General features: G+C 47.9%; 2 protein-coding genes across 9 annotated transcripts in view; both read left to right on the top strand.

Moving 5' to 3' along the window:
* LOC6596988 (A-kinase anchor protein 9) overlaps positions 1-20,484 on the top strand; it is a 28,931-nt gene that overhangs the window by 5,065 nt on the left and 3,382 nt on the right. Inside the window, exons 1-11 of one of the 8 annotated variants that reach the window (XM_026989841.1) lie at positions 2,024-2,051; positions 4,970-7,111; positions 7,173-8,090; positions 8,998-9,141; positions 9,370-9,600; positions 14,207-14,332; positions 14,405-15,583; positions 15,775-15,942; positions 16,838-16,861; positions 17,044-17,739; positions 19,703-20,425. In XM_026989841.1, the coding sequence (XP_026845642.1) occupies positions 2,037-2,051; positions 4,970-7,111; positions 7,173-8,090; positions 8,998-9,141; positions 9,370-9,600; positions 14,207-14,332; positions 14,405-15,583; positions 15,775-15,942; positions 16,838-16,861; positions 17,044-17,739; positions 19,703-20,425 (6,366 nt within the window). In that variant the 5' untranslated portion in view covers positions 2,024-2,036. Of the gene's footprint in view, positions 1-2,023; positions 2,052-4,969; positions 7,112-7,172; positions 8,091-8,997; positions 9,142-9,369; positions 9,601-14,206; positions 14,333-14,404; positions 15,584-15,774; positions 15,943-16,837; positions 16,862-17,043; positions 17,740-19,702; positions 20,426-20,484 lie in introns of those variants that run through there. The other 7 variants (XM_026989846.1, XM_026989847.1, XM_026989843.1 and 4 more) reach the window with 7 other exon arrangements.
* On the top strand, positions 11,733-13,228 carry LOC113566039 (putative odorant receptor 71a). The gene is made up of 3 exons (XM_026989848.1): positions 11,733-12,654; positions 12,708-12,974; positions 13,044-13,228. The coding sequence occupies exons 1-3, from the start codon at positions 11,821-11,823 to the stop codon at positions 13,095-13,097; spliced, it is 1,155 nt and encodes a 384-aa protein (XP_026845649.1). The 5' UTR covers positions 11,733-11,820; the 3' UTR covers positions 13,098-13,228.

The raw sequence follows: 20,484 nt of genomic DNA, 5'->3' as shown, positions 1-20,484 counted from the left end.
AGCACAAACGACATCTATAGCCCATGCCCACTTTTGACATCGATATCTAATCTCTCAACGTGTATTCATAATTTGCTGTTGTTTTGGTTTATTTGGGTGAAGTGATGCGAAAATAAATTTTCCTATTTCCTATTGTATAAATAAAAACTTTAAGCATAAATGTATATTTATCTGCTATGTTTAATTCATTTTTGAAATGGCAAGCTCATTAGCAACCGGTTTTAAATCACAAGAATCCTACGATTAGCGAAAATTGGAGCACGCTCTTTTGTGATTTGACAGTTAATTCGCATCTTCGTATTCTCGATAGCCGTATATATGTATATTGTTTCTAAAATACAATTTTATTTTTTTAAATTAAAATGAAAAAAAAGTGTGCATGTATTGGAAGCTTGTCCACCCTGTATAAATCAAAAAAAGTAGAAATTATAAAAAATATTCAGTTTAAAACAATAAACAATAATAATAATAAATCATATTTACATTTTCTGAGTTTGAATTAGACTCCGAATCGGCGGATATCGAATCGAAGCTCTGAATCGAAATTTGTTTTATTTTTACCAAATGTAAAGACTATTTGTAATAGAATAATGGATCGGATACACAAGAGCTTTACAAAAATCCTTCATCGTGTGTTATACATATAAACCAGTGATCAGATCGGCACGCACGCAGGCCAAACGGATCATTGTTTAGGGCCAACCAATGTTATACACGTGAGCGGCAGCGCACTTTCCTATTCACATAAGATAGGGCCTTGCCGACCCCTGATATAACCCTGTAGTACTGGTGGTGGCGATTGGCCAAGCCCGAACTACCTAACATACTCTATGAACTGTAGGAACTCTATGGTAAGCGAATACCGAACCATCCACGGTACCCACCGCGTACCACCCAGCCAGCAAGTTTGATGGGTACCCATGTCGTCAACCACCAGAGGAGTACCCAGATCACTAGTTCTCGGTAAACTATGAGGTGTCCCCATGGTCCCACGTCCTAGGTTATTGCGGGCAAAAATGGAAATGGTGAAAAACTTTGCTTAGGGTTTGTCCGGGAAGTCCTGGTGGTCCTCCGAAACCAGTGATCGGATCGGCACGAACATTCACATGTTTTGCGATGCGTTTGTTTGCGTAGACAGCAGGCAGCACGGAAAGTTGTATTGGTGCCAGCCACTGTTATACACGTGTACGTGAGCGGCGGCGCACGTTCCTATGCACATAAGATGGCGCCTTGCCGATCGCTAACGCTCGTTGCATGCATTTGTATTGTATTTTCTTGTAACTTTCGCTCACGTGGACATTTTCGGCAATATACAACACTGCATACGTTTGCTAAACGACATGGTGCCTAAAAACAGTTGGAAAATGTTCATCTTTATGGATCCACCACGGTCGATGTAGTTCCGTTCTATCGTTATCAGTTGCATAGGTATTATATTATTCGCATTATCAACTCCACGCCATCTACATGATGGCAACAAATGTTGCCCAAAAACACGACAAATGCCAGCGCCTATACTCCACATATAAATGTTGTTTATAAATAAAAAATGGGAGCGCGCCTACGGTGCACGGAACCGCTTGGAACCGTGTTGCAAAAATGGTCTCTCTCTCTCTCTCTGTCGCTGTTGCTCTCTCTGGGGCCTCGCCTCTCTTTTATAGTTTTTTTCCTTTTGATTTCTTACGGATTGACTGACGAATTTCAATTGAATGCCTCTTCGGGCAGAGCGCACGGCGGCGCTTTATTTATAAAAGAACTTGCACTGCAGGCGGTCGCGACGTTTCCGTCGCTTCTCCGAGAAAAAGATAAAAGTGCGGTGCCAGTGCCAGTGGCAGTACCAGTGCCAGTGCCAGTGTAGAGTTGTAAAAATACTATATGTAAAAATGAGTATGAATATATTTTCATAGCGAACTTTTGCACAATGTGACACATAAGAGCATTGCAATGGTGCATGGACTTTTTGAAGTGATTGTAAATTGTATTTAATTGAGATAACTTCATCATTGAATCGAATTGAATGAGAGGCGAACATCAAAATGGGCAAACTGCATGTGAGTGTTTGTGGATAAGTGATCTTTAGCATCTGTGGGTCGTCTCCGGTCGCCTCCAATGCACACGAAACCCCCTATATTAGGGCCACCTACAGTGCTGGCAGAGTGTGGAAATGTTGATGATTTAATTATTAATAAATGAAAAGCCGAAATTCGAATACTATTGCCAGATATTCCCAATGATTAGTTTCCTGTTTTGCAGTTTCTTATCTAGAATTTATATAATTTCTTCCTTGGGGTTCCTTGCCTGAATAATGCCTCTTCTCCTTTCCCGAACCTCCGAAACCCTATTTCATTGTCACCTTTACGCGTCGCGAATCGTTAATTTAATCATTATTTGCGTAATATGCGTGCCAATATAGAATGTCCATAAAAAATATCTTACAGAAAAATCAAAGCAAGAAGCACCATTAGCAGGAAAGTTGGGCTAGGTCCTCATTCGCCTCAATAAAGGGTGTGTGTTGTTATTTGTTGGCAAAGTGCAAAATGCTCAGACGCTCCTCCACCTGGATCCTGAAGCCTGAAGTCTGAAGCCTGGAATGTGTGTCACACCCAAACAACAGCCCAAAAAGAAGGACCAAACTATAGCAACAAATTGAAATTTGCGAGCAGGAAAGCGAGAGTTTTTCCCTGTCGCACGGCGAACCCGTTGCCATGACTATAAGGGCACATTGTTATCCTGATGTGCGTTATGGTGGGATAGAAGTTTTGGGCTGGAACTTCCTGCCTGGCTTGTCTTTGTTCCGACAAGTTCAAGGACGTTCAAATTGGTTTGTTTTGTGGGTTAGCAGATACTCCCAAGTCCCAAAAGTTTGTCAAGCGTTACGCTCTGACCCACATAGCGTATGCGTAATATTGAAAATATTGCTTCAAATGCATTTGCATTGCCTTGGTGCATGCCCCATTGATACATATACATGTGTGTATATTGTACATAGATACGGGTATTCTAAACAAACGATCTCATAAGATATCCAGCTGTAAAATGTAATTGGAAAACGCCTAAATGTTTCCACACACCATTCGAGAACGGATGCCAACCCATGTGTGGCACACGTTTCGAACAAACACCTTCCCTGCCCCTGCCGCCATAGATCACTCAAGTGGACAGATTCTTATTTTTTAATTAAGTATTGCGGGCAGGTCTAAATATAACTAATTCAACCATATGCAACTTCTCGCAGGGAGCTGCTCTATTGCAACTCTATTACCAAACATAAAAATGTTTCGAATGTTTCTAATTATAATATTAAGGGAGATAGATCCCAGAAGCAGAGCAGATCAGAGCAGAGCAGAGCACAGCTGCAATCCATCAAACCAAAAGATGCGTGGGCAGCCTCCACCTCCACCTCCATGGCTGGCTGATACACACTTGAGATACGGGTCAAGTGGAGATTGGCAGGGGCTCGAGATCGTTGTATCGTCTGTATATCATATTCCCAATGTTTGCCCACATATTTTGCCGAGTAGATGCGGTTGGCTAGTGCCATTCACCCAAGTTTAGTGTGCCACAGACACAGACGTGATGGCAGACCCCGAAACCGACAAAAATCCTGACAATGCGTCTCGGACGTCGACAACTGGGTGACATCATTAAGTGGAATTAAAATCAAGAAAAAATGAACATGAAATAGATGGCAACAGAAGCGTGCTTGCCTCAAACTTGTGGCACGCTCTATGCCAGCACAAAGCCATTTGTTATTTTTCTATTTTTCATTAGCCAAGACAATAATACGGGGAATAGCTTCTGGTTCTATAAACTGAAAAGGCTGTGCACTTGTCCCGGTCAACGCCATCTAGTCTTCCAGGTGTACACACATACTAGAGTCCTGTCTGAATCCACAGTATTCAGAAAATCACAGCACAATCCTCATGCCTCTTAATTTCTTTCGATCATTACGAACCCTGCCTTCAGTCAGATTCGGATCGGAAAACGGCCGCACCCAGACAAATATATGTTTTCAAGCAGAGTGCAAAGCAGAAAACCAACGAGAGTGAGCGCGAAAGAATAACCGAAATTTTCGGATCAAACACAGTAAATACGAGGGGGAACGTTGTGAGTTGCTGCGTACACCGCAACTCTACAGTTATACCCGATACTAAGTCAGTATGGCTCTCCTCCGGCAGACGCCGCTTATATTGAACGACACGACAAAGAGTGTGTGCGAGAGAGACAGAAAATCAGTCTGAGCGTGACGTCGGGCGCTGCGTAGCCAGTGCAAATTGATTTCTTCCTTTTGGCTACAAACCTTTTTTAGCAACCGGATAGATATGGTCATTATCTATGATTCAGCGTTTTTAGTTTTCTCGTATCGTCAATATTGTGGATGCAACAGATTTTCGTCATTTGTGGGGGCGGAAGGGGATGGGGCGAAGTTTTGAAATATTTTTGTAGCAGTGACATATCACAGAAGTCTGGATCCAAAACATCGTTGCTCTAGCTCTTATAGTCTTTGAGCACTAGGCGCTAATAGGGACGGACAGACGGACAGATGGATGGACGGACGGACAGACGGACATACAGACATGGCTCAATCGACTCGGCTATTGATGCTGATCAAGAATATATATACTTTATGGGGTCGGAAACGATTCCTTCTGGACGTTACACACATCCATTTTCACCACAAATCTAATATACCCCAATACTCATTTTGAGTATCGGGTATAATTACGATATCTTCTTCGTGCAGTCCGTTTCTAACTGAATACCGAATCGATTCGATGTATACTATATGTAGAAATAATCGAAACCATTAATTTAGTCTTAAATGAAGACGGATAAGTCAGCCAGCTCATACTTATAGCTGGCTGGCATAGAAACGATCGATCCGCAAGGGTATTTCGAGAATCGACCCCCAAAGCGCAGCCTTCCTTACTTTTCAGTTTCCATGACTAAATTTTCATGATGATTACAGATCACATCATTGCTCCGCACGCACAGCGGCAGCGTCAGCTACAAGGCAATCGAGGCAGCCGAAGAGTTGCCAGCCACATCTCCAGCAACATCCCCAGCAACATCTGGGGCAACATCACGCGTGACTGGAAAGCAGCAGCCACAAAAGCGAGGCGAAGCATCCACAAATGTGGAAGTTGAGTTCATACCCACGCTAAATTTTCTGTTCGCGAAGCAACCAAAGAGGCCGGCGGCCGACGAGGCCCAATCGCAATCCATAGAGGAATTGCAACATGCTGCCAGCGAGGCTGATAACGAGGCTGATAACGATAACGACTCCACGCACACATACATAATCTCGAGGAGCAGCTTGACGCCGGCCCTTAGCAGCTCTAGCAGCTCCAGCAGCACCCCATACGCCGTTACATCCACGGACACTGCGGAACTATTGAGGCGGCAGAACAATCTCAGTCTCACGGAGGAAGATCAGACCGTATCCACGTTTAGTATTGAGCCGCCCACCAGTTCCATGACAATTGAGATGGCCGAGCAACAGACAACGACAACTACAACGACAGCCACAGCCACAGCCACAGCCACAGCAACAAGTAGTGCAGAGGTGGCAGGTACAACAACGACGACTACCACAAGCAGCAGCATTGAGGAGGACATCGAGGAGGCCATCGAGATCAGTGAGGTGGAGGAGCAACTCAGCTCCCACGTCGAATCCCTGTCAGAGGCGGCTGCGTACGGCAGGCCCAAGAAGCAGGAGCAACCAAGTGCCAAAAGTTTGAGCAGCAACAATGATGATGACGAGGAGGATGCGGAAGAGTTTCGCATAGATGATTCCCAGCTCTCGGGGGGAAAGTTGGCTCAGCATTTCCTTACGCTGGACGATGAGAGCGAAGCAGACGATGGTTCCAAGGTTGAGGTTAGTCCATCCTCCTCCAATGATGATGATTTCGATATAAGTCTGCCGATGGAGCAGCCGAAACTAGTGCACTCCCGCCATGAAGACGAAGATGAAGAGGAACAAGAAGTCGTGGATGAGAGCCTGAGCAACCAAAGCACCACTGATGATGTCTCAGAACTAGCCGAGGAGCCGGTCCTGGCCAGAGACGAGGAGAGAACTGAGGCCAGCCTGAGTGTAAGTGCTGCACCAGAGACACAGGTGGAAGAGGAGGCCCAGCTAACCGAGGAGCAGGATCATTCAATGGAGGAAATCGTGGCCACCAACGAGTCCATCGAGGTGACCTACGAAGCCGAGGAGACGGCCAACACATCACAGAAACTGGATCAGATAACAGATTTAGATGAGGAGCACGAGCAGGAGCACGAGCACGAGCAGGAGCACGAGCACGAGCACGAGCAGGAGCACGAGCACGAGCACGAGCAGGAAGCGTCAGAGCTGCAGGACGAGATGGAACGGGATGCGGTCAGAGCCACATCCAAAGTGGAAACGCTCATGCTGCCCATGCTCCAGGAGTCTCGGGTTATTGAGAACAAAGCAGCCAAAGCCTTGACCACGATGTACCTTCAACCAGAGCCACTCGAGCTGACCATGCTGAAAGTGGACTGCGAGGATGATGATGATGACGATGATGAGGAAAGTTCCCTGCAGCTGATGAAACTGCGCTTGATGGCCATGAATCAGCAGATCCTCAGCGACAATGGAGTTAAGCTCTCACCCACAGCGGAAGCGGATGGACAAACAAATAGCAGCGCCAGCAGCAATGCGGAGCTCAAGCAAATGGAGCGCGTGCCCCTGTCAGAGTTCAGCAAAGATGTGCTTGAGGACATAACCGAGGAGAGCGAACGACTGCTCTCCCTCAGTACCACCATCGAGGAGGAGCAGGAGCAGGACCCACCATCCCTATCCGTATCCCTCGACGAGTCAAAAACACTGCTGCAGCAGGCGGCCAAGGCATCGCAAGGCAGCCATTCCAGCTTGGTGAGCTTGAACATGCTCAGGCAGCTGGAGGCCAAGGTCCAGGAGCTGCACACCCAGCTCGAGACGAAGGACAACTGCCTGGCCTCGCTGAACCTGCAGCTGGAGGCGGTTCGCCGGGAAAGCAGTGCGGGGCCAGCCTCGGCCCGGGACTCCAGCTCGCTGATGACCAACTCCACGGAGTACCGAACACTGCAGGAGGATTTTGGTGGCCCGGTAAGCGATCCTTTCAAATTAATAGACCTATACTTATAAAGCTATCCCGTAATTCCCACAGACGCTGGACATGTATCTGGAGGTGTCCCGCAGAGACGAGATGATTGCCAAGCTGACCGAATCCCTGCAGCACTCGATGAACGTTCGCGGAGAGCTCCAGGCGGACACAGATCGTCTGGGAGGCGAGGTGCAGAATCTGCGCCGGCAGCTTCACGAGGCCATTGATGCAGTGAAGCGCTCGAGTGTCGTGTGGCAAGATCAGGAGTGCAATCCCGGCCAGCGCATTTCGGAGATATCCATGGATCTGATCAGCGAGAGCGACGATGACCTAGATCGTCACTTTCTTACCGACAACGAGGAGCGAGGATCTCGCAGCTCGAAGGAGCGACAGCTTCCACTTCAAACTCAGCCCATCGATGACCTTGGCATCCAGCCCCTTCTGCCTGAGTGGACGCCGGCGTTCACCAAGCAGATCGAGCAATTCCAGACCTACCTCCTGCCGCAAGAGCAGCGGCTCTTCCTAATGGTCCAGCGCAAATTCGACGACTACCTCGGCCAGCAGTTGGCTCTAGTCCGCGAGCAGTGCTCTCAGGAGTTGAAGATTGCCCGCGATCAGTGGGAGAGCGAGAAGCAGAGAAATCAGCAGTCCCAGCAGGCCACACACGCAAAGGAGGTGGAGGAGCTGCGCAAGTACTTCGAGCACAAGTGTGCCGACCTCGAGAAACAGTTCTCCGACGATGTCTTCTCACACAAATCCCAACACCTGGCTGGCGACAGCTCTTCGGAGTGCTCCGAGGTGGATCAATTGCCAGAGGAGGTCGTGGCCTCCTCCGCGGCCGTGGCTGCCTCCTCCAAGGAGACGTCGCCGCGCAAGCGCAAACGGGCCGAGCTCTTGCTGAGTCCCAGTCACAGGCAAATGACTCCATGCGGACTGGATTCCCTGGGCGAGTCCACGAGTCCAGGAAAGCCTAACAAGGAGGTAAGTGGCTACCATTCTATCCGATTACATTTTCAAACCCCAAGATGATGCATCTACTCTTAGAGTCTAGACCTGGACGCTTGGTATTTCAATATTGAATAACTCTGATAGCCGAAGGCTTTCCCAACACCCACACAGCTTCTCCTGTTGTTGAAAATACTCGCTTAATTTCGTCAGATATCTTTCATCCGACAGTTTCTCCCATTTTAAAGAAAACGGATCCAATGATGATTTTCTCGTCTTTCAATAGTGCTTCTCCGCCCCGCCAGAGAGGATCACATTTAATATTTCCCCTAAAATCGAATCGATCCTTGCGATGGTTCGTATTTCCACATTGTAACCGACGTGGCTTAACAATCGCAGAATCGTGCAAATGTATCGAAGTACCGGAGGTCTGAATTGGAGACCTGCATGAATCCACAGTATTAAGAAAAACACAGCTATACTCAAGCCCCTTTAATGCTTTCGATCATTATGAATCCTTCTTTGAGTCAGATTCGGCTCACTGCGAATCACTAAAAGCCGAGTGCAACGCAAAGCAAAAAACCAGCAAGTTATTGTGTTGTCTGCTCATTCTCTCTACCAGAAAATCAAATTCAGAGTGAGCGCGAAAAAAACCCGAAATTTTCGGATCTGGCACAGTAAACATGACGATACTTGCTTCGTTCCTGCCCGAAGAAAGCGAATTTCGAATCGATTCGGTTGCGTGTCTTGCCTGAATGCCGTCCCTGTATTTATCCATGTATTTATCAAACGTACATTAGAAAGCAACGATTTTCCGTTTTTTAAAAGGGAGCATACAATTATCAATAGCAATACTTGTTGATTGGTGCAGACATATTTACGATTTGAATAAGCTTTATCTAGAATCTTTAAGAGATTTCCCCAACTATTGTTCCTGTTACAGCAGCACTCTCAGGACATAGCCGAGCTGAAGATCTTCTACCAGACGCACATGCAGGAGATGAAGCGCGCCCACGAACAGCAGGTTCGAAAGCTGAGCGATCGCATTAAGTTTTACGAGCGCCGGCAAGGAGACGATGACTACAAGGTAATGATCCTCTTTCACACAGAAGTATTCAAGCAGTATTCAAGCAGTGTATTCGCTCTAATCCTGATTTTTGACTAACTCCGCTAACTGCATGTCCATTCTTGTCGTTTCTCTGTCGTTTATAATCCAATAAAACAAACCACTAAACACCACACCTACTGTAACTACCTGCATCCACACGACCCACCGTGGAAACAACAACAACTAACCCGACCCGCCGATGCGCAGCCTGCCCCCGAATCTCCGCCTCGTACCTGCCCAGATGCAGCCGGGGAGGAGGAGGGTTCGCCGACAGCGGTACCCAACGTCTCGCTCATCATCATTGACGAGGATGAGCTGAATTTCAACAACGAGTCCCAGGTGATTCAGCGCATTATCGAGGAGTACGAACGGCGGTTGCAGGAGCAATTGGCGCTCGCCCGGCAGGATATAGCCAACGAACTGGAGCAGCAGATTCAGGTAAGTGCATGGCATGGCATGGCATCGCATGGCACGGACTGCGTTTCCCCGACATCTAACTGAAGACTCTGCTCTGTGTGTGTGATTCACATCTCACTTTCCCTGTGCAAAATGTACGTCTTTATTTTTAACAAATGCGCGCGCGATCCCAAAAGAAGAAACGTGCGAAATCTTGTCAAGCAGCCAAAACAAGAAGCAAAGCAGCATGAAAGCAGCATCATGCTGCAACAAGCGGTTGCCAAACGAACTTTGGATTTCCACTTGGGATCTGTGGCTGTGGCATCACTTTTGCATCATTATGTAGCATTAAATCCGACTGCACTTTCATACCTGGGCTGTTTTCTATTTTAAGGCCCAGTCAGTCGTCAGTCAATGATCCCAACCGGAACATTGACATGCACGGCAATCCTTCCAGCTGATCCGATCCCCAACAGCCCATCTCCTCCCTTTTCCCACTCATTGTTCTCGCCAAATATGGCGGCCACATGTCGACTTACTTAGCGAGAAGAGCGCTTCCAATGGATGGCGATTGTCACAGACATTTTGGCTGTTGTTCTTGTTCTGGACGAAAATAACATAGGCGAAGGTCAAAGACTGCTTAGGCAGAGGGATACATACGAGTGTACAGACAAGCATACCAGATCCGACCCCACACCACTCCATACAGAACCGTTTTTGTTCAAAAATATTTCCTGCCCCACTTATGCTGTCAAAAGATGGGGGCTGTGGATATCTTTCTGTCTGTTTGCCAACAACATTTCGCAGCCATTCTTCGTTGACAATTGTTTAAACCAACACAACACACACATATGTATGCACATTCATATACATCCATACATATGTATAGTTTAATAAGAGCGCGCCAAATTATTATCGAAGCACAAACATGTGCTCGGCTGTTCCTGGCCCACTGTCACATCATACACTTCACACTACTTTAATCAGGGCTGGAAACGGAGCTAATATCGTCACAGCCGGAAGTGTGTAAAATGCTAGCTCCCCTCAATATGAATCAATTGATGGATCAGCAATCGAAAAGGGAGAGGAGAGTGGAGAGTGGTGCAAAGCACACACCCCGCAAAGGAAGAGTGCATGCAGTTGTTCTTTTCGATGCTCAAACCCCGTTTGAAATTAACGCTCATAAATTTGAATTTGCTTCCACACGCTCACACCAACACACCCATCACGTAAGCACACATACTTGTACACCAGGGAGAGAACGATCGGAGAACGACGACGCTCTCTCGGGCCTTCTCTCTTTCTGCTTTAAAATGGGTGGCCTGCCTGGGTGCCCGCTCATTTTATTCCGTTATTTCAACGCGTGCGTGCGTGTCCGTAATTGTCGGTTCTTGGATTCATTGGAATTTACATACATACATATATGTGCATATAGTGAAAGACTTTGCGGGAAAAAAATCATATTATTCGCGGCGTAAATGAAAGAGATCTTCAAGTGGTTTTGCGGAAAGAAAATTGGCAAATCATTGCTGAAAACATACACAAACATCCTAATTAAGTTTTATTTTATGGTGAATTTCCATTGGAAATTAGTGCGAGTGTTTGCAAATTCAAAAGCTAACGGTGTTTTGGCGATTGCAGAACTTTAAAGCATAGATACATACACGTATACGTACACAAAAATAGGCAAGGTAAGGATACAAGGTGAAGGGGAAACGGGCATAAATAAACAAGCGTGAAAGGGCGAACCACTTGAGATTCCCCAGTCTAAACATACCATCACTCAAACCCATTCAAAATTAAACCCTGTTTAAACGGAAACAAAAAAAAAACACACACACACAGCTTGTGACTTCACGTTGTCAAAGATACGATATGTCTTCCCCAAAAGATCAGAGAAGTCGTTGCCCTTTCGACAGAAAAAGAATATAAGAACCAAGAAGAAGTGGTCCATTCCATTCCAGGCCCCTGCCTTGGAGTTTATTTTTGTTTAAGGCGCAAATTTGATTTCCTACGGAGTCTTTGTGGTTTATATTTAGGACCAAAGACACAAGATACGACCGAGTAATGGCTAGCTAGTATCGATTTTCATATTAGTCGAGAATTTGCTAAGTGAATTTTAATTGAAAAAGTCTGGGAATCAAAGAACCAGGACCGCCCCTTAGATTAAGCAATTATCCAAATCAATTAGAACGTGCATATATAAGGGCTGGTACGGCATTCGATGGATCAATCAAAGCTGCCCTTCAGGCTTTTCTGCCCATGGATCTCGACCGAATTCGTCCAGTGCGGATCCTGCTCCGCATACTCCGTTGGACCCGGGTCTGGCCCGCCTCTGGAGGACCGGCACCGCAGCGTGGTTGGACCAACTGGAAGGGCTATCTTCTGCATAGCAGCTTAACCTTAATCTTCGTGGTTCTGCTGTGGGTGGAGGCTATATTGAGCCCCGATGTGGAGCACACGGTGGATGTCCTGTTCTTCGCTCTTACCATGACGTCCATGTGCGTGAAGGTCCTGAACAGCTGGCGCTACGCTCACGTGGCGCAGCGCCTACTCACCGAGTGGAGCAGCGCGGACCGCTTCCGACTGAAGACGTTGCAGGAGGTGGACATGTGGCGCATAGGGCACCTGCGTTTCAACCGCGTTGTCGGCGTTTACATGATGTGCAGTGTGGGTGTCATCCCCGTGCTCGTCACCCCGTGCCTGTTCGCTGTACCCAACAAGCTGCCGTTTTCGATGTGGACACCCCTAGACCTGCAGCAGCCCCTGGGGTTTTGGACTGCCTTTTTGTATCAGGCGGTGGCGATTCCCTTTGCCTGTCTGTGCGACATAACCCTAAATCTGGTCAATTGGTATCTAATGCTCCATCTGTCGCTCTGCCTGCGCATGCTGGGTCAGCGGCTGAGTGCCCTGCATCGCAGTGGCCTCCAGCAGGATGAGGAGCAGCTCTGCGCCGAGTTCTTGGAGCTGGTCAGCCTCCACCGTCGGATCAAACAGCAGGCGCTCGACATTGAGACCGTCATTTCGAAGAGCACGTTTTTTCAGATATTGGTCAGTTCCCTGGTCATCTGTTGCACCGTCTACAGCCTGAAGATGGTGAGTCAGCCCGGATCCGAATGATCCCGCAGTGACACTCACCCACGTTTCAGACTCCAGTCATTCAGGACATGGGAAAGTTTGCGGGCCTCATTCAATACTGTCTCTCAATGGTCCTGGAAATCCTTTCGCCCAGCATCTATGGCAACGAGGTCACCCAGTCCGCCGACAAGTTGCCTGAAGCCCTCTACAGCTCCGACTGGCCAGACCTTTCGCCGCGTCTGCGACGCCTGATCTTGATGTTCATGATCTATCTGAACAGGCCCCTGTCCCTGAGGGCCGGTGGCTTCTTTTACATGGGGCTGCCGATGTTCACTAAGGTACCCCAAGCCTACTAGAGGGTGTAGGGTTTAGTTTCTGCAATACTTTGATTTTCCATTCCATTCCAGGTCATGAATCAGGCCTATAGTATGCTGGCCTTGCTGTTCAATATGAACAATTAGAGAGACGAGTTCCTCCCTGAACAAATACTTGATGTTTTCTGTTTCCTCGGTTTTGGATTAGCCACGGGACTTCTCCGCTCGTTTGGAGATTTGTTTCGTCAATTCTTGTTGTGCAAAAATCTAAAAATATATTCTAGCATTGCACCAAACACATACATATATACTAGTGTTTATGTGCACCTATTTACGTATGTACGCCAGCACATAAAACGCTGAAATGCAAGTGACGAAAATAAAATGAAAATTGTATTTCCCAGTGCAGAAAATTTGTGAACCCCCCTTTTCCCCATCCCCCCCACTGCCCTTATTTTGGGAGGAATTTTAGAGAAGCAAGCAGGCAGTGCGTTTCAGATATTAATGCCAAAAAATATTGATATCAAAGCGAAGGAAACCTCTTAATTATCCTATGCGATTGTGGCTGTGAAACGCACTGTGTTTCAAACACAAGTATGTATTGGAAAATATTGAAAACAAAGAAAACTCGTTATCTGCTGAGTTCGCGACCTCTACGAGAGGGGGAGAGAGACAGACAGAGAAAGAGAGAATTTATTCGATCGCTTTTGAATCGTTATCTCTGAGCACTATTTAATTGTATTCAATGCGGCTTTTAATGGCTGATTCATTGGAGGGAAACAGAGGGCTCAGAGGGCTCAGAGGGCTCAGAGGGAGTAACACCATCTAAAAATAATCCATCCTATCCACTCCACTCCACACCACACCATCCATCCTACACCCTCCCTCGCTTCTCTTCTTCTGACTGTAGGATGGGGAAGATTTTTATTAAGATTTATGTATGTGTTTGTCTGTGGTGGCGGTGGCGGTGGCGGCGGCGGCGGCGGCTCTGTTTCTGTCTCCACCCTCAATCGACAGACACTCTGTCGATGTGATGTGTCGATGTCCAGAAAGGGAAATAAAAATGTAAATATTTTGGACGAAAGCCATAAATATTTATGCTTTGGTGAAAGCCAGAAAAAGTTTCCTTGAAAGCTACCCTGGTCTTTTCAGCGTTCTTGACATGTGCAACCGTCTGTTGCACACATTTTCCAGCGAATCATAAACAAATCCAACAAAATCTTAACAATTCCATACACAAATTGCTGCCCTTACAGAACCTGCTGTCCGAGAACGCTGTGGACGATCAGCATTGGCCCAAGGAGCTGATCTTGCTGCGGGAGAAATTTACGGCCAAGAGTCAACTGGAGATCACTCAGCTGAATATCAAACATGCCGATGAGGTGAGTCGAGGCAGTTATTCTCCTATAAGACCTGCGTACTAATTGATTTTCGATCGGGGATACCCCCTGCAGATGTCGCGCCTGAAACTGGAGTACGAGAAACAGCTGAATCGCAAGACCAAACGCCACTTGACCTTTGACTCGTCCCGTAACCTAGACCAGGTGATATGCGAGCGCGATGGCCTGCGGGAGCTGTCAAAGAGCTTCCGGAGCGTGCTCTGCCGTCTGGCCAAGTGCGTGGCCAACTGTGAGGAGGATCTGAATGCCACGCTGTCTGAGGAAGTGCAACGCCTGCTGCTCCACAGCCACAATCACAGTCGCAGTCAGGATGCCGGCGAAGACTTGGAGCAGACGCTGAGCAGCTCCCTGAACAATACGCGGCCGCTGCGTCTGGTGCCGGATGTCCACAGTCTGCTGGAGGTGGTGGATGACCCCAGTCTGGTGCAGTTCATTAACAGCAAGAGCAACGAGGACAATAGCGAGGACTTCGACCTGACCGAGTGTCTGGAGCGGCTCAAATCAGAGGCCGCCTATCTGCTGCATCTCTCCGAGGACATGCACAAGCAACGGGAGCACAACGACTCCGTGGACGAGCCGGAGAAGCAGGAGCACGAGCTGTGCTGCGAGGCGGAGGATGGCCTCAAGACGACGGCTGCTGTGCAGCAGCAGTTGCTCGCCAAGTTCGTGCGCACCAATTCTCTCAACGATCAGCAGCTGGGCGTGGCCAGTCGGCGCAAGAACAGCAGCTCGGAGGCTGGAAAGACGCACACCTCCCTGCCGCCCGATCTGCAGCAGCATGCGGGCAGCGCCTCAGAGCTCTCCTTCCAACTGGTGGAGCTGAAGAACCGCCTGATCAAGTCCGAAACGGACCGCCAGAAGCTGCAGCAGCAGTTGACCAACACCATCGATCGCAATGCAGAGCTGGGCCATGAGCTGCAGGCCCTGCGGGATCAGCTTTCGCAGCTGAACTCGCTGAACCACACGGACTACAACGAGGGCTACGGCCTGGGGCCCATGAAGAGCCTCCAGGAGCAGGGCCTGGACCAGTCGTCGGCCAGCTTTACAGCCTTGCAGGAGCGGGCCCGTCACCTGCTCTCCGCCTCGCCCGGCAGCCAACAGCAGCAACTGGAGGAGACTCGCGATTCGGGGAATGCCACCGTCATGCTGCTGCAGATGATCGAGGACTTTTGCCGAGAGGGCGACAAGGTGGTGGAGTGCGGCAAGAAGGATCGAGAAGACCTCCAGTCCCAGGTGAGTCTACGGGTCGGGGTCTACTGATCCATCAGACCTCGTTTTCCCTTACATATTACCCGTTTTTGTGAGAGCGCTAACGCATGAAAAGTACACTTGAAGAAGTCGATTAGTTTGTAAGCTAGGTTATTGCCCAGTGAGAGCCCTTGTTACAACCCCTCCTCCACTCCACTCCACTGACACACAAACAGATCGATACCGCTGACAAGCAGCTGAAGGACACGCGCCGATTCCTGGAGGATCAGGCCGCTGAGCGCGAGCAGGAACGCGACGAGTTCCAGCGCGAAATCGAGCGACTGAAGTCGCAGTTGCGCGATAAGGAGAAGGAATATAGCTCCTATGCCAATGCCTCCGAGGAGGTGAGTCCTGTCCACTATCTACGATCGCTAAGATCTCAATTGATTGATTTTGGGCTTGGTTTAAACTTTAAAGTCTTTTCCGTTTCCGTTTTGGTTTTCGTTTACGTTTAATACTCGTATATATGGTTTTGCCTTGGTTTACACAGTCCATTTCCTTCAGTCTATCTTTATCTATTTGATTGTATTCTATTTATCTTTTTACATTGTATTTCTTCATGTTCGGATTTTCCTTTAGTTTAAGTTTTTTGGATACAAGTTTAGATATAGAAATATGTATGTATGTTTAAGTTCCACTAGCATGCCTTACCCAAGAACATTTTTATTAACTGAATCAATTATGCAAAGAAACATTTACAACAACAAAATCACATACAAATTCCATGGAACATTTTACAAAAAAAATACTCCAACGTGCTCGGGCTCCGTGCTCCTCCACATGCCTTGTGCGAGTCCCTCGGGGGGCATTGAAATAAAATCAAGGGCACCGTCTAACGTACACATACGAGTGTGTATACAAAACAGAGATTTTCGTAAGCGTGTGCCGACGTATTTATAGACCTCCCGAGGTCTATATATTCAATATATTCAAGTGTGTGCGGATCCATTCACACAGATTTTACCTTTAGAGGAATATATGTATATATGTATATTTCCATGCCATTTCCATGTGTTAGTCAATTCCATTGAATTTGTATGGGGAGTTTATTAGAAGAAGCATTGATTGCTTTTTATTGGAAGTTTTGTTAAATGTTTCTTCTGTTTGTGTGATTTCTCTATCTGCATGCATCTAATCTAGCAAATTTCCCTCCCAATTCCTATTTAAACTAATTGCACACCCTTTCCCCACTGCTCCACTACTCCACTACCCACTCCGCACCCCACCGGCAATAAATAGTTGAGGTTCAAAAAGAAAAAGCATGTAAGTTGTCACTAATATGGAAAAGCACCCAGACACCAGACACCGGACACCGGACACTGCTCCTCATCACACTTCATCCCATTTCACCACACCAAAAATACGAGTAGTTTTTATCCGAATCTGTACTAATCGTGGGCTTCTTTCTTTCCCCTACACCCCCAAACCCCCCTTCGTCTACACAGTACGCCCAACTGGAGTCCCAACTGCGGGCGGTCAACCAACAGCTGAGCCAGTCGAACGCCAAGCGGGACAAGTTCGAGGTGGAGCTGAAGGCGTCCATTGACAAAATCTTTGTGCTGCGCGAGATCATCTCGGAGCTGGAGACCCAAGTGCAGACCAAGGCACTCAACGAGCACGTGCTGGACGAGAAGACCAAGCAGCTGGAGGACTATGTCAACCTCCAGATGCGGGCCAACGATGCCCTGCAGCAGGAGGTGCACAGCCTCAAGACGGATATCGGCGAGGGCTATCAGTCGCGGATTCGCCTGCTGGAGGAGAAGCTGCAGCAGGGCAGGCCGTCTGCAGAACAGAGCCTTTTCCTCGTCCAGGTGGCTGAGAAGCTGCGGGACATTGAAACCACTCTGGAGCAGAAGACCAAGGTCCTGGAATCGCTGCACAACTCCAACACCGCCTCCAACTCGGCCAGCCTTAGTGTCACCGAAGACGTCTCCGTCCATGGCGGCGGGAGTAGGCCACAGACCGCGGCGGGCTCGGGCTCCGGCTCGCCCTCGCCCTCGCCCTCGCATCCCTCTCTCACCGTTGAGGGTGTACAGCGGGTCACCGAAAAGCTGGATAAGCACACGCGCGTCGAAGAGGCCGCAATTAAGCGTATACGTGATTTGGAGATGCAACTCCAGCAGATGCGTTCCGGCTGTGTGGTGAGTAAACATTGAATTGATTGATTTCATTGTGTGAAGGGCGGAGTGGCTGCCACCCAACGGGCAACGATTCGAAGCGAACCATTTGTCTTTGGGGCTAACCTACATCATTTCATTCAAATTTAACGGCAAGAGGCTATAAATAGATGCAATGATGCTGTGCTCTCTCTCTGTTTAACAGAGAGCGCTTAACATGAGTGTGGTGCGCCACCTGGCGTTCGTTTTACAAAAATATCGTAACATAGCCCTGTTTAACATTAACTTAACATTAACACTAACAGCCTATTTAACAGTAACATTGACTGCCCAGCCTCTCGATTCGATCGAAAGTCGTGGCGCAATCGTGAAACTGTTTTGAACGGATCGGTCGTGTCTTTCCGTATTTTTCTTTTTATGTGTTTCGTGTGTCTTTCGCGAATATTTTTGATAGGAAATATTAAATAATTGAAGCAAATAATGAAAGGGAGAAATAATTGAACATGCGGGAAAAGTGCTTAGTGTTTTTATCGCAGATAAATGTCACTCCGCGAAATGTAGGCGGCATTCATGCTCATCATTTTGAATCGTTGAATGAACGTTAGTCTATTAATTTAATCCAAGAAATCGTGTGCTGTGCTGCTGGTTCCTGAAATGTTTCACGGCCCAAAAACGCCTCCCATCTTTGGTCCGTTGCGAGTGAGTTTTTGAGTCTGCGGACTTTTAATATTCGACCAAGGTTCCTCGGGCTGTCAGAGTACCCCCTCCCTCACCCTGTGGCTGTGTGTGTGTGTGTGCGACAAGTGGCCGCGCCGACAATTGATGTGTTTTCAAGAATGTTTATACATATTGTACATATGTATAGTATAGTATGTACATATGCATATTTGTATTATTTATTTGATGAATTCTGACATGGTTCATGGTTCATTGACGTTTCCTGCTTGCACTGGTTTGAATGCAAACCATGACAATAAAATATAACTAATTTAATTTGTTGTGCCACAAAGTTATCATAATGTTTTGCCCATTTCGCACATTCTCGCACTGTACTATCCGCATAGTGTGATTCCTCTGTGATTTATGGCAGATGTGGTCGCAATTTGGAACACGCTGTGTCAGAAATAGCCGCCTCCTGGCTCCTTTGCCTCCCATGCCCGGGCTGTTCCACTTCAGAAATAGACGCCATTCCCGTTCCTCCCAATAATGTTCCCCTTTCCGGACCATTCCCAGATTTGAGTGGCATGTAAAACAAATCATTTGGCACCCGTTGCACCTGCCACATCTCCATTATCCACGGAGCGTTGCACCGCACTGAGCGCAATTGAATGTCTAATATGCGGTAATTCTTCCATAAATTTATTTATGCTACGGCTATCATCCCCCGCTGAGTAGACCACGAGACAGAGAGAGACAGAAACAGAGAATGAGTGAGATAGATAGGGGGCGGGGTTGGGGTCTGTTTGGAGGAAGCTTCTGCGTAAGAACCCGCATAAGCAAAGCGAGTAAACAACAGCAGCAGCCACAAGATACAACAAGCGCAAAGGCAAAAGATACACAGATACAACACACAGTGGACCGATTCATATAGGACTACTGTGTATAGGAACCTGCAGTTCAAGTAAAATGCCTCCATAGCTCCTCTATAACTTATAACTATTATTATGGTATTATGATACCATTAGGCGTATTAGATGAACGGTTCCAACTTCTTAAAGAACTTCTGTTAGAAAATTAAATGTATTCCTCGATTATCTATTTGAAAATGAGAAGAATCCGTCAAACTGTTAAAGTTTTCACCAAGATACAAACCACTGTGCATAGCAAAGATACATATATACATTGTAATTGATGATGGAGAGGGTTAAATGCAGATTAAGGGAACGGTCAAACGGTCGGTCGGTCATTGACACCCGTCCAGTCACCCACTCAAAGGGAGATACACAACCGCATCTAACCAATTGATCACTCTCGTCCAAATGCATAGGAACTCCAACATGAGCGGGACTCGCTGCAGGGCCGCATCGATGAGCAGACCCAGAAGATATCTACACTGCAGACGCGACTGGAGGAGCAGCGACAAAGGGCCGAGCAACTGCATCGCGCTGGCACCACGGACCTCAACACTCGCGTCCATGAGCTCCAGGGAGAGGTCAAGAACCACAACGAGCAGCTGGCGGCCAAGGACAAGCAGATGGCCACCATGCGACAGCAACTGCAGCGCAGCAAGGAGGAGATCACGCGCCTGGAGGCAGAGCTGATGGTGCGCACCAAGCCGGATCGCACTGTGATGGAACGGCTCCGAGCCTCGGAGGCCGAGCTGCAAAGGAAGAGTGGGGAGATCAGCAAGCTGAAGGAAAAGATACGCACGGAGATGATCAATCGATTGGCGGTGCCGGATCTGATGGAGACCATGCTGGCGGACAAGAACGATGAGATCGATCACCTGCGCGACCAGCTGGAGGCCAAGGAAAACGAACTGCGAGTGGCCCATGAGGATGCCAGTCAGATGTCCTCGCCAGCAGCGGGAGCGGGCCCGTCTGAGAAGCAGGATGCCAGTGCCAAGCTGAGTGCACGCACCCTCAGCGACATCGGATCGATTACCGAGTTCCCCGAGCCGGATGTGGATCGTCGAGCAGCCATTCAGCTCAGTCACAACGCTCCGCTGCAGTTGAGCGACGGTGCGGGCGGCTTCCTGCACCAGACAATGGTGAGTGCCCTACCCTTACCTCTTACCTCTTACCCTCTCTAAGACACGTGCTTTCTTGC

The sequence above is a fragment of the Drosophila persimilis genome, unplaced genomic scaffold, assembly GCF_003286085.1.
Source record: "Drosophila persimilis strain 14011-0111.01,24,50 unplaced genomic scaffold, DperRS2 tig00000431-arrow-pilon, whole genome shotgun sequence".
NCBI lineage: Eukaryota > Metazoa > Arthropoda > Insecta > Diptera > Drosophilidae > Drosophila > Drosophila persimilis.
The sequence above is the reverse complement of the archived record's forward strand: the minus strand, read 5'-3'. Positions and strand labels throughout refer to the sequence as shown.